The following is a 14,458-nucleotide window of genomic DNA, read 5'->3' on the forward strand; positions in this document are numbered from 1 at the left end:
GTCCTGCTTCAGGCCGCATTTGTTAGCAGTCACATGCAGACGCTCTCTCACTATGCCTTGCCTCTGAAATCTCCTCTGGGTCCGTGTGTTTATACTTCACAGAGGTGAGATCCTGAAGGGACGCTCACAGGGCAGTGGGTTTGTGTCCCATGTCCCGTGTCTCTGTGCACCTCATCCTCCCCTCCCCTCCAAACCAGAACCGGAGAGCAGGAGCTGTCCAAACCGCTCACTATCTAGCATGTGAATGAATCGCCAACATGCTGGCTCAGTGATGTGCATGTGGCGATCTCAGCCCTTTTACAGAAGTGTATGTGCCAAAATAACCCGTCTCTTGCAGGTCCTCAGATGTAAGACTTGTGTGAAGAAATAATTATATTACACACACACAACATGCACATGCAATATAATTTATATAACAACACTGACATATGTATTATCAATGTATTATTTTTTCCCTATCACTGGTCAAAATTTTTTGTTCTACTTTGTTGACACTGACTGTCAGATTTGACTAGCTTAATGCTATTGTGTATCGCACTGAGCTTTTTCAACATTAAAGGTTTACTGAGAAAAGTCAATACATTTTGCATATCATGCCTTACATGAAACTATGTTTAAAAGTTGTGAAGAGTGTGACAATTTCACTGAGAATTAACTCAATTAAGCCATGTGCATATAGTCATTGTGCAATTATTGTACTTACACATTTGCACATACGGCAAAACACGTGCGATTTGCTTAATAAAAATTAAATATCTAAAAATTCAATATATATGGATAAACATTCAAATCTAGCGTGAACAATACACGTTTTCAGAGATCTTGTTTTGTGAGGGGAATCTCGTTTGAGAGCAGAATAAAGCGATTGAGAAAAACAGTAATAATTATTAGTGTTACTTCACCCTCTGGTGGTTATAAAGTGTAAAAGCCGATGGAGCGCTATAACATCCTAAGTACAAACAAACGTTTATTATATATATAAAAAATAATTTAAAAAAAGTATTCATATATATTATATATATATATATATTCATGCTGTATTATTTAATGGAAAAACTTGTTATAGCAGTTTAGTAAAGTTCATGTTGTGGTATCTTTCATTTGAAGAAATTATGATTACTCATTAAATGAATCATTATTTGGGTAAGAAGTTTAAGTTATGAGCAAATAGACTTTATTACATGGCATCAGATATGTTTTCAATGCAAGCTAAAGTCAGTATCAAACATACCTAAACACTGCCAGATTTGCATTTGGGTGACTTGAGAAGAGAAAACACAAATTAGTGTTATAAAATCAAGTAGAAAGCAGCCAAAACAACGCTTTCAAAACTTGAAACATTGTCACTTTAAACAGTCAAATCTTACAACAAATAAGTCAATGATATATGATAAAAACCCCCACCGAAGAAAAGAATTAGCATGTAAATACTTATTCAAATGTGGAGTTCGTGGTACAAGCTGTCAGGAAAGTCACATTTCCCAGAGAAAGGTGTGGAACAGCAAGGCCACAGCTTGAGATGTGGAAACTAAGGCAAATTCAGTCCAGAAACACACACACATAGACGGGACTAGAAACAGGAGTGTTATTAACTGTAGACAAAATACAAAGCCTTTCCTTTAGAGTCAAATTAAGATGGCTGACAGGAGTAACTACATTAACAGAAAAACTTTAGGACACATTTAGACAACTCATTAAATGAGAGGCTGAAATAAAGCAATCTTTTCTTCAATTCTGCGCTCAGTTCACCAGAATCAAGCAAACTTTGGTGTTCACCAAACCATCCCATCTAAACGCATTCCGTCAATAACAAAAAGCTGAGTCACTTCGCACAAACATTGTGATCCACTAACAATCCATGGCATCATACAGTCGTCTGCAGTTTCATAGTCATTCAAGAGTTCATTGCACAACTCTGGGTGTAAATAATGGCAACAGGTTTACCTGCTTTTTCTTTTTCAGATTTTTGATTTGCTGGGGAAAGCTTAAGACATTGTTTTTTTTAAAAGGGGGAAAGTTAACAAATGACAAAATTATAATCTAATCTATAATATAAATATTCAATATGACTTCTTAGGTGGTCATACAAGGCGCAGAGATTACACTACAGATGATTAAGTAGATTTAGCTGTCAGCAAGGCCCTCTAAGCAAAGTGCTCATTCAAAGAGTAGGCAAATTGTCAACAGTCCATGTTACGTGAACGTCTAAAATGAGCGTATAAATTTCTGCCACTGCCATTCACAAGTGTCTATACAGCATCCGATCCTTCATTGTGTTAAGTAACAAGTATTATATTACACCTCCACCAGAAGAACTGTGAGTATGTGACATATGGGTACATTGAATTATTCTCGTGTGGCAGCCGAGACAGATGTTCTGACTCCCAGATGTGCTCTCTGTGATTAGGTCTTCTTCTTGAGCTCTTCAAAGCGTCGTGACAGGTCATCAAAGTCAATGTCGTCTGATGTGTTGGCGTTCGCTCCGAAGGAGGAGGCTGGGAGTGTGTCAGGAACAGACGGGAGTTCAGGAAGGGTAGAGTTGTCATAGATCTGAGAAGACGGGGCTGGGCCTGGAGAGAAAACACAGCTTTTAGAAAGAAAAATATCATAATACAAGCGATAAAAAAAAATCATATTAGGACATCATTAAGCACATACCTGGCATGACCTGGGAAGGATTAGAGGGTTTGACAGACAACTCATCGATCTTAAAAAACACATGAAAACATGTTAAAATCTCTAACTACTGCAAATAATCAATACTGCTATACTGATACTGTGAAGGATTAGAATTATGAGACGTGCATTGTGAGTTAGAACAGAGCACCGTAGTGAGTGAATGTAGTTAATATTTGGAAAACCTGGGGTCTCATTTATAACGGCGCGCACAGAACGATCCTAAATGTTAAAGTATAACAATTTCCAAAATGTTCCTACAAACAAATTCTTAAACATCCATACAGTACACACGAAGAAATCAAAACACTTGCTAAATGCATCACTTTATAAATTGCAGTTTACCTTAAATTCAAATGAACTTGATCGATAGAACAGCCATAAATATCCCTATATGGCATGCATACATTTTTATTTTTAGGAATTTATAAAATTCCAGGAAATTAAATACAATTAATGAATTAACTGCATTGACATAATTATCAAAAAACAGCTGCTAATTTTCACATTGATTGTGTGTGTATCTTTACATTTATTAATCAACGCTGGATTATTTTAATTACTGATAAATACGAATACAAAACAAATCTGTACACATGCTCTTCAATTGGCTTATGCATAAAAATGCTTTTACCGATCGTATTGTGCATTTTATAAATGAGGCCCCTGTTGTCAATATGATTTGTCAATAGGAAGGTTTCCTGTTTCCATGCACAGCAGAGGATTTGTTGGGGTAAATGCTTCAAGGTGAATGTCACGAAAAGCAAAATCAAAAGAAAAAATATTGCATTTTTGTATAAAGACAACGAAACATTTTGTGTGATAATATTTTCATGACAATGACATGTTTTGTACCTCATTTTTAATAATGTCTTACTGATCCAAACAAAATGCTTCAGTTTCTTTATGCAAAATACTACTATTTTGCCAGACATGTTATTGACAACCCATGTGAGATTCACCTTTTTAATATATATTTGTGTGTACATATTCACATATAGCATACGTCTACTTAAATACTTAAAAGCACTTCCCCAAAAAATCCATACAATCGGTGCAAGAGAGATCAGAATGTAGCGGGGTTTTTTTAGCCCGTAGCTCATGCCTGTGGAGGCTCCCTGTGTGAGATCAGAAGACTAACAACAGAGCAGGACTAACACAGCATGTGAACTGGAATAAACTACTCTTCCCTGCAAGGTGAACAGGTCTTCTCCGTCTGTCTGGAAGGGTGGGAGGAGTGGTGATCACTTGCACTTACAGATTCATAGGTGGGTGGGCAGCTGGGCAGCTGTGGGGGCTGCCCTCCTCTCACTGGAGGCTGGAAGTTGCTAAAGCCATCATAGGTGCCAACAGGACCATTAAAGGGCTCCTATAGGGGAAAAATGATCATCTCACAGCCAAACAATCAGACTTTTTAGATTGATCAGGTAAAATGAGTAAGTCAGAGGTTGGTCTTACAGCTCCTTTGGGCGATGGGTAGTTGAAAGGTGTGGGCATAGGCATGGGCATAGGCATGGGCATAGGCATGCCAACAGCGGGAGCCGTAAACCCTCCTCCACCTCCTCCGCCACCTCCTGGTTTCTTGAAGTCGCTGTCCACATCAATTAGATCGGCCTCTTCACCCGGACACACCTCTGGCTGTGAATGATACAGATGAGGAGAGTTTGAAACAAATACTGCTTGTAGAGATGAGGAAGTTGGAAAGGAAGAGGAAATTAATTCCTACCCGAACCATGGCATCAGGCTCATAGGGAACGTTGTAGTTTTTGGCGATCTCAATGAGGTAACGCTCCACCAAAATCTTGGGAGGGGCCTCCACGCTCAGTTTGTGCATAAGCTACAGAAATAAGGTGCAATATGAATTACAACGCCTTAAAAGCAGATTTGGAGAACCAACTCCTTATGCTTTTATAATATTCTGAATTTGGCTTGGCTCAATCAATGTTTACAAGGTCCATTCACATCAACAAAGAAAACTATAAATATAACAGTAACTATAAATTTTAATTAATAATTGTTTGAATTCTAATTCTATAAGAATAGGGAAGTCCACACCACAACTATAACGATAAGGACATAAATAACATCACTGGAATCCCTTTCAGAATGCTTTTTTTCCAGAATCCACCTGTGCATTTAAAACAGTACAGAACACACACAACATTATAATTTATTGGTGTGGATGCCAATATAGTTATCTTTTAAGTTATCGTTCTTGGTGTGAATGAGCCTTAAGACTAGGGAATTTTTCATCAACCAGGTAAAAGTCATATCTCTGACTGCTGGAATAAGGCTGGAATACACTGCATGACTGAACAGATTTTAAAACACTGGGAATGGTTACAGATGAAAAACTGGCCATCATACAATGAGGCTATAAATGAGTACGAGTAATAAATGAGGATCACACATTACCAGACTTGTTACGAACACAAAAGGTAGATCAGGTGTGCTGTTACATACTTTCAGCTTTAAATGACTTTGAAAATGCTAATCCAAGAATGAGCAATAGTTATTGTAATATTTGCCTAAGCACATAGTACTACGAGTTCAATTTTGTGCCCACCACCTCTAAACAATCATGTTTCGTCATACCCTATCATTAACGGTTCCAATCTGGTTTGTCCTGCATAGCTTTCCATACTCTTTGCTGTATTTGGCACACAGCTGATCTGAAACCTGTGAAAGGAAGGAAAAAGACATGAATGATCCACACTAGAACTATACCCCAGAAATAGATTAAAGACAGACACAAATGACACCCACAATCTTCAGTTCTGCCACTTCTGACTGCAGTCGAGGGGCAGCCCAGATGAGAGTGGACACAGCTTCTTGCAGGCCTGGGTCCAGTTCTCTGAAAAGAGAATAGAAAAATTAAACAACATGAAAGAAAAAAAAAAAATCACTTTTAAAATAATAAAATAAAATGCTACTCACTTCATGGACTGTATTAAGCCAAAGCGGGTGAGCAGCAAATCACAGTATAACTCCAGGATCTCCATGGCCTCCACCAAATAATCCTCCCTGATGATGTGCTCGACTCTGATTCTCGCACGCTCATCTTTGCCGGCCGACAAGTAGTCTGCGATTTCCTTGCGAGCCTTCTGGGCTAATTCAGCTAAATCAGATCAAGCGAGTTCGATTCCGTTAAATCAACTAAACTTAGAACATCCAAAACTTTAAAAATGTGCAAATTGTAGACAACCAAACTTACTTTTCTTCTTCTCAAGAAGTTTGAGGCGGTTTATAACCAGCCTGAGATTGACACGAAGTCTCTCGGATTTAAACCCTCCACCAAGCATGATGGAGCTCTGTGGAGAAATGTCAAGAGCCAAATATCAGGTAAAAGGGGTAGAAACGACTCAAATTGAAGGCCATAACAGTGGCCCAATATCTCACGTTATTAAAGCTAAAGCTCAAGCATATATGTGACCCTGGACCACAAAACCAGTCTAAAGTCGCCGGGGTATATTTGTAGCAATAGCCAAAAATACATAGTATGGGTCAAAATGATAGATTTTTCTTTTTATGCCAAAAATCATTAGGATATTAAGTAACGATCATGTTCCTTGAAGATATTTTGATAATTTCCTACTGTAAACATATCAAAACTTCATTTTTGATTAGTAACATACATTGCTAAGAACTTAATTTGGACAACTTTAAAGGTGATTTTCTCAATATTTTGATTTTTTTGCACCCTCAGATTCCAGATATTCAAATAGTTGCATCTCGGCCAAATATTGTCCGATCCTAACAAACCATACATCAATGGAAAGCTTATTCATTCAGCTTTCAGATGATGTTTAAATCTCAATTTCGAAAAACTGACACTTAAGACTGGTTTTGTGGTCCAGGGTCACATATGGAGATTTGCATTTGAGATATGCCTCCTGTCTGGTGAGTGACGTCAATGCCATATCATGAGAACAGCACAAGTCAGATTTTAGAAACCTACTTTACTTACGTCTAACACCCAGCAACCCAACAAACAGTGTAAATGATAACAGTAGTCCCTTATGTCAAAAACAGTGGCAGTACTATTAGTATCTTACCAAATTACTCCGGTTCTGTACTTATTCATACTGTTGATTTTACTGAATGATTTATTTATCGTGGTATCTACATAGTTCTCCCAGTAACTACAAGAAATACCATGGTACTTGTTCAAAAATATAGTAATAATCTGTCACGTACTTATTTAGAAACGGTGGATCATTTGTCTGACTAACGTAATGACTCTGTTAGTGCGAGTCACAACAACAGTTAGCCAAAACAAGAGTAAAATGACATAAAACAGAGAAATAGAGTAGCTGACAAGCAGTCACTTGTTACTAATTATATGGATCGATTCGATGCATCTATACTGATCTCTACCGAGCGTACAAATTATATTTGAACAGGTTTTCGACTTGTCAGAAATCTGACTGTTCAAACCAGGAAGAGACTCGATTAGCGGCTGGAGAAGCTAATTCACGAAAGTAAATAGAAACTACAGATACTGACAAATTATCAAAACGTCGTGGATATCTCAAAAATCCCGTACGAGACATATAATAAACATCATATTTACGTGTCAGTTCCTCTTCGGACGCTGGGAAAGAGTCGGTTTCGATCGGAACGGTTGGGCGACTGCTCGGTTAGCATTCACTTCCGCATTGGACGTGACTACATCATGACGCCACACGTCACGTGGTCGCCAGTGGAAAATCGCTTATGAGGGAAACCCCCGTCACTAGGGTGGACAAATCACATGACTGTAATTATGTCATGTTTTTAAGATATCACATGACAAGGCAGATCGTCAAGCTGGCAAGAAACGCCTGAGCTCACTAGTCACTACTTTAAAATAGGGCAAATAATTTGTCAGAATAGACTGAAAACAACAGTGAAACAATACTGTACATTTTTAAGTGTGAGTGCACTGAAGCATTGTATATGTATTCATGTTTGTATGAAATATTAAGACTTAAATCACATATTAGATCTCAATGAACAAAATATTCGAGTTGAAAATCTTCACCACAATGGGTAAAATCAAATGAGTCAAAATCAAAGTTAAATAAATAAATTACAGACTGATCCAACATGCATGAATTTCATCCCGGTAACCAGGGCTGGACTGGGACAAAAAAATCGGCCCGGGCATTTTTTGGTCCTGGTAGCCCACCACCATATATATATATGATATACACTACTATTCAAAAGTTTTTGAACAGTAAGATTTTTCTTTTTTTTTTTTGAAAGAAGTCTCTTCTGCTAACCAAGTCTGCATTTATTTGATCCAAAATACAGCAAAAACAGTAATATTGTGAAATATTTTTACTATTTAAAATAACTGTTTTCTATTTGAATATATTTTAAAATGTAATTTATTCCTGTGATCAAAGCTGAATTTTCAGCACCATTACTCCAGTCGTTCAGAAATCATTCAAATACTCTGATTTGCTGCTCAAAATACATTTATTATTATTATTATGTTGAAAACAGCTATAATATAAACAGTATAATTTTTTTTTTCAGGTTTCTTTGATGAATAGAAAGTTCAAAAGAACAGCATTTATCTGAAATAGAAATCTTTTGTAACGTTATAAATGTCTTTATCATCATTTTTTTTTAAATCAATTTAAAGAATCCTTGCTAAATAAAAGTATTAATTTCCATAATTTCTTTCCCAAAAAACAAAACAAAAATGATACTGACTCCAATCTTTTGAATGGTGTATTGTATAATGTTACAAAAGCTTTTTTATTTCAGATAAATGCTGATCTTTGGATCTTTCTATTCATCAAATAATGCATTAATAATAATAAATATTTCTTGAGCAGCAAATCAGTATATTAGAATGATTTCTGAAGGATCATGTGACACTGAAGACTGGAGTAATGATGCTGAAAATTCATCTTTGATCACAGGAATAAATTACATTTTAAAATATATTCAAATAGAAAGCAGTTATTTTAAATAGTAAAAATATTTCACAATATTACTGCTTTTGCTGTATTTTGGATAAAATAAATGCAGGCTTGGTGAGCAGAAGAGATTTCTTTAAAAAACATTCAAAATCTTACTGTTCAATAACTTTTGACTGGTAGTGTAGATATGTATCATTGCATCTAGTTGTTTTGGATAATTAAAAAAAAAAAAAAAAACGTCAGGTCTGACAATATCGTGTCTTTTCTAATCTAAATCTAGATTTATTCGCATTGGCCCATGGAAACCTCTATGAACACACTTGACATGACATGGCCAAAAAATCGCGGTGGACGAATTTACGTTTTATTAAAAAGTGTTTGCGTATTCTGCACTAATGGCGCGCGCACACAGGATAGATGCCTGCCTCCGTTGCGAGTAATTTACCGATTCAACTGCTCTCCTCTTCTCCTCCTCCTGGCTCTTTACGCCGCATCACTCACCGCAGAGCAAGCCTGTTCTTGATGAAGCTGCTGTGAAAACGTGGGAAAAGCCGACGAGGAATAAGTTGGGGTGAAGCGTTCTTTATAGGCGGAGCAAAACACTTCATGACTCCAGGGCTCTCAAGTTATAGCGAAAGTTTGGAGTGAGATTAGGGGAGGGGCCACACAAAGGGGAGGAGTCACTCAAAGGGGAGGGGCAAGTAAAAGTGGAGGAGCAACTCAAATATTTGCAGCACCCAAGTTTTTGCTAGCAGTTCAATTTTACCTATTGTTCATAATTGAGCAGCACAAATAGAAGTTATAACATTTGGTAAATCTGATGAAAGACAAATTCATTGTAATAAAATAAAAAGATTTATGCATTTAAAAATACAAATGTATCAAAAATAAAAATAAATTTTGCCTCAAACGAGCCAACTGAACAGCAGTACTCAATATACATACTGTACACATATACATTACAGTACTTACCCTGAGCATGTATGTCAAACTGTGTGTGTGTGTGTGAGAGAGAGAGAGAGAGAGAGAGAGAACACATTTCAGCTTATGTTTCTTTTTTTCTGTTGTAAATGTTTGTTGCACATTTTGATGCCTGATGACAGGGGTAGAGGACTCCCACATAAAGCACTGTCATGATAATAGCGTTCCATCCAGAGCCAAACTGTTTCTAGTTTTGGTTTTGTTCAAACCCACCATGTGGAAAACACACTGCATCTGAATTAGAATTTGGGGAAGCCTCAGTGCTTTATATGGGAGCCCCCTACCCCTGTTATCAAGATGTGCAACAAACACAACAGAAAAAAATAAAATCATAAGCTGAAATGTGTTCTCTCTCTCTCTCTCTCACACACACACAGAGAGAGAGAGAGCTTGACATACATGTTCAGGACAAGTTCTGTAATCCTACTGTGTGTGTACAGTATGTACATTGAGCACTGCTGTTCTGTTGACATGTTTGGGGCCAAATTTCTGTTTTTTTTTTATCCTTTATATGTAAAACAATTTATTTTATTTGGATGAATTTTTCTGTCTTTTATCAGATTCACCAACTGTTATAACATCTCTAGTACTTTCCTTTCAGGAAGCCAAAGCTAAGTTAAAGCTTCTGGTTGCAAAGCAGTTGGAGAGTTTTTTTACATTTTTTTTATTTTTATTTTTTGACTGCATCAGTAATACTTTAGCGCGAATTTGGCTATACCCAACATCAGCTCTCACTACCTTTTCACAGGCAAGTGATTGCGTAGAGGAATCTTAAAATCGAAAAAATAAATGAAGGGGTTACCTACAGCAGGGGTTCTCAACCTTTTGCAAGCTATTATCATTACTAGGCTATTGCTATAATTGGGAATTGGCACCAGACCTCTGATATTAATTTATGCTTTATTATTGTTATTATTACTAGGTCTAATAGTAGGCATCGTCTGCATTTTTTACAGAAGCTTGCAGGTGATGTTAATGTGAGACCTAAACATAGCCTCAAATCATCCTCGATTTGTGCACATTGCGGTATTTTGTTTTGAGCGCAGTCATTTTTGAGAATCCTGCCTCACACAAACATGTGGACGCGAAAGGAAGGAGAATCTTCAAGACGTCACAGAGTTCAGGATAGTCCTGCATCAATGCTGCCCAGAATGACGAAAGAGGGCAGGAGCTAGAGAGTTCCTTCAGTCTACTGTCACTCTTCAGCTCAATAAGCTGTTCCTGCATATCAATTGATAGCTCGTTTGCTGTGCACACAAACGGATCATCGAACTCACGCAAAAGAGCGATAATCCTCTTTAAAGTACGTCGCAAATTGTTTTCTCATTGCTGATGGGTGCTCAGACGCTGAGTGAAAAAGGGAGGAGAAATCATGTGATGTGCCTGCATCAGTGATGAAGTCTGCAAGGCTGGGGAACATGTCGCAGTTCCCTCGAGTGATGCGGCCATGCCAGAGCTCTAGTTTTTGTGTGAAGGCGTGCACTTTGTCTGCAAGGAGCAAAATATGAGTTTCGCGGCCTTGCAAAGACAGGTTGAGGCCGTTCAAGCGGTCAAATATATCGACCAAATAGGACAGAGACGCAAGCCACATCTGTCATCCAGATGCTTCGCCAGATCTGATTTGATTTCTGTCAAAAACCACTTCACCTCCTCTCGCAGCTCATACAACCGCTGTAACACCCGCCCCTGGAGAGCCAGCGAACTTCAGTGTGCAGAAGCAGCTGTTCGTGCCCTGACCTCATCTCCTGGCAGAGGACCCCAAACAAGCGAGAGTTTAGCGGCCGTGATTTGAGGAGATTTATCATTTTCACGGATTGGTTCAGCACGGAGTCAAAAAGAACCGGCATTTTTTTTTAGCAGCTAGTCTAGTGCTTCGCGATGGACCATGCAATGTGTCCATTTCACAAGTGGAGCTACTTGCTGAACGCGAGCAGCTAGCCACGCTCACGCCCCGTCACTGCCTGCGCACCATCCGTGCATAGGCCAACGCATCGGTCCCAAGCCATACCATTTTCACGGATTTTTCGCATCCGTAGCAAATATTTTGAGGGGTGTTTTTGACAATTGAGAGCCACCAAATGACGAATATGAAAAAACGAATACGACAGTTTCGGACTCAGTCAGGGTGCAAGGACCTTAAACTTTTGAGGATATTTAATAATATTAAGTCACTTACATTTTAGACGAAATAATGACTGTTTTGGTCTATTTTAGCAGCGAAAATAGATCCGATGAATCCAAACAAAGATCACAGCATAGCGCATCTCACAGCAACACTCAATCGTGTTTTGAACGAATCGGTTGAGTCAAAGATTCAATGACCCATGCACAAACATCTGTCTCATTCTTGATGAATCGGCCGTTTGAACGAATCGTTTGAATGAACGACTCAATGACTCGCTTAATAAAACCGCTTATCACCTGCATTTGCGCTCACTATCGACAAACCAATCAAATTTGTTCAAAACTCTTTTTTTTTTTAAATCAGTCCAAACGCATTTTAATTTTTATTCAGGAGTTATGTATATACAAAACTATAACTTTTTATGACAGTAGTTTAGTGATAAAAAAAATTTGCAATTTTTTTTTTTTTCAGTTTTTTTCCCCCTCCCATCCTGTAGCCTACTCGCGCCCCACCGGTTGAGAACCACTGACCTACAGCATTCATCGGATCTTTCTCTTCCAATTTACACTCCATGTGCGCGCGCATCCATGTTGCTTAGTAACGAACCCGCTTGCGGCAGAATCGCGTAATTTAAACGGAAACAACAACACCCTAATTTCTGATTGGCTGGTAGGTGGCATTTAACTCTATAACTACAGAGTCGAGAGAGCTATGAACTCGGCAGAAAACTTACCTCAGTATTCCCTCATCTATTAATGGTATATTAATTGTATAGTAATTGTAGCGGGACAAGTTATCCCTTCTCAGCGTGAGAAATACAAGGTGTGGCGTGAGAGCGTGTGAACTGGTTGAAATGCGTGAGTCTCACTCCGATTGCGCGAGACTTGAGAGCCCTGTGACTCCGTCTATAGCGCATTGTGATTGGGTGGTTTACGCTGTCAATACAGGAGACAAACCAATGGGCCACTGGCTGCTCGTAGTCCCTGCGTGATGGTCCTTGGCAAAACAAAAATAAATAATAATAATAATTCTGTCGGCCCCTTCAGTGCGTCGGCCCACCGGGAAAATGCCCGGTATGCCCGATTACCAGTCCAGCCCTGCCGGTAACTCATAATAATGTAAGTCAGTGTGTGGCCCTCATGAGCCCGTATGCACTGACAATGTCTAGACATGCTCCTGATGTGATGGCAGATTGGGGATCTCCTGCCAGGACTTGATCAGAGCATCAGCGAGCTCCTGGACACTTGGTGGTTTTGGAAGCTCAAATACATAATGTCCCAGAGGTTGACACAGTAATATTTTGATCTTTTAAAGAATGGTTAGAATGATCAGAAATATATTATATAATAAATATATTCTTCAGATATTATTTTTATGGGGAATAAATTACATTTTAAAACATATTCAAATAGAAAACAAAAATAATATATCACAATATTGTATTTTTGATTGAATTAATGCAGCCTTGTTGGTATTGTTTTGTCATTTCTTTACACACACACACACACACACAGTTGAGGAGTAACTAGTTACATGTAACATTTAATTACAAAATAAATGTAATTGTAACAGGTACTTGAAAATGTTAACGACACATAAATTTGATTGATTTCATTCCCAAATTGCATTAACTGCTCTAAATATGAGACACCAATGTTTCAGGAGTTTAGGACACAGAACAGGACAAATGCTTATTCTATAACTGTTTTATTTCCTATTTGGGTTCATGTATAAGCTTTATTTTTTAAGATTAACAGTTTTTTTTTCTTTTTCTAAGCCATTGTTAGATTCCAGTGTTTCCTGTCATAGCTACAAATATTTGATTTCAAAAAGAGCATCATAGCTATTAAACAATATCTTATTTTAAATCTGTATTTAACCTCAGAATGATCAAAGAATGATTTTGTGGTGGCTGTGCTTTAAAATCGGATTGAAAATATCGATTGGCTAATTGAAAATATAAACATTTTTCTTCAGGCCTCATCTGACAACTTGCTTAAACTTGATACTTAGACACATCTATTTAATGAGAGGAAAGGTGTAAACATGGACACCTCTCACTGCTGCCACCATTTGGAGAAAGTGAGAAGCAGCTGTCATTAAAACACTTTACCATAATACAAATTTAACTAAAAACAAAAAAAATAAAAAATAAAATCCAACCAGCAATGCAAATTGTACTCCATTACTAAATGTAAAATTACATGACAAAAACAGAATTATTAAAATAATCATTTACACATTTTGGGTAATGACTACTTTTAGATTACTTTGTTTTGATCACTAGTCTCGTTTATAAGCTAATAAACAGGATTAATTTGTAAAATATTAATACATAATATCAAAAGAAAGAAAAAATATGCCATTCTTTATTAAAAGTCGTTTATGTCAGGGTTTCTCAAACTGAGGTTTGTGAACAACCTATATGGGGTTTGTGACCTAATTAAAAGCTAATAGGCTACTTAAATCATAAAAATGTCAAAGTGAAGAAAAAAAACTTTTACAATTAAAACAAAACACAAACACTTATAAGAAAAAAATATTAAGTCGGGGTTAAGTATTTCATATTTTCATCTAATGGGGTTCAGCTGCCAAAAAAAAAAAAAAAAAAAGTTTAGGAACCACTGCCATAATGCACACCCAATACACTATACAGCTGGAAAATATCTATAATGCAGTATGACGGTTGTACCGAATGAATTCCCACATCTCTGCTGAAGAGGAGAAATGTTGTGGTAAACACTTTGCACAAGTAAGAACT

At 37.5% G+C, this 14,458-nt stretch overlaps 1 protein-coding gene across 2 annotated transcripts; it reads right to left on the reverse strand.

The window, feature by feature from the left end:
• Positions 1–1,151: 1,151 nt before the first annotated feature.
• On the reverse strand, positions 1,152–12,450 carry ist1 (IST1 factor associated with ESCRT-III). 2 transcript variants are annotated; one of them, XM_058783195.1, is made up of 10 exons: positions 12,431–12,450; positions 5,891–5,987; positions 5,614–5,794; positions 5,443–5,530; positions 5,272–5,355; positions 4,403–4,513; positions 4,135–4,314; positions 3,935–4,045; positions 2,659–2,707; positions 1,152–2,570 (listed from the first exon to the last, which is right to left on the reverse strand). In XM_058783195.1, the coding sequence occupies exons 2-10, from the start codon at positions 5,976–5,978 to the stop codon at positions 2,404–2,406; spliced, it is 1,059 nt and encodes a 352-aa protein (XP_058639178.1). In that variant the 5' UTR covers positions 5,979–5,987; positions 12,431–12,450; the 3' UTR covers positions 1,152–2,403. The 2 variants fall into 2 exon arrangements, with proteins under 2 accessions (XP_058639178.1, XP_058639177.1); XM_058783194.1 differs by lacking the exon at positions 12,431–12,450 and adding an exon at positions 7,250–7,408.
• Positions 12,451–14,458: the final 2,008 nt, after the last annotated feature.

Source organism: Onychostoma macrolepis, chromosome 07 (genome assembly GCF_012432095.1).
Source record: "Onychostoma macrolepis isolate SWU-2019 chromosome 07, ASM1243209v1, whole genome shotgun sequence".
Lineage (NCBI taxonomy): Eukaryota > Metazoa > Chordata > Actinopteri > Cypriniformes > Cyprinidae > Onychostoma > Onychostoma macrolepis.

Bases quoted from the DNA above. Each gene is read 5' to 3' on its own strand.
- ist1 (XM_058783195.1), bottom strand. From the start codon at position 5,978: ATGCTTGGTGGAGGGTTTAAATCCGAGAGACTTCGTGTCAATCTCAGG. The intron at 5,795-5,890 runs GTAAGTTTGGTT...GATCTGATTTAG, and splicing joins ACTTCTTGAGAAGAAGAAAA to CTGAATTAGCCCAGAAGGCT. The intron at 4,514-5,271 runs GTATGACGAAAC...TTATTTCTGTAG, and splicing joins TTGGAACCGTTAATGATAGG to CTTATGCACAAACTGAGCGT.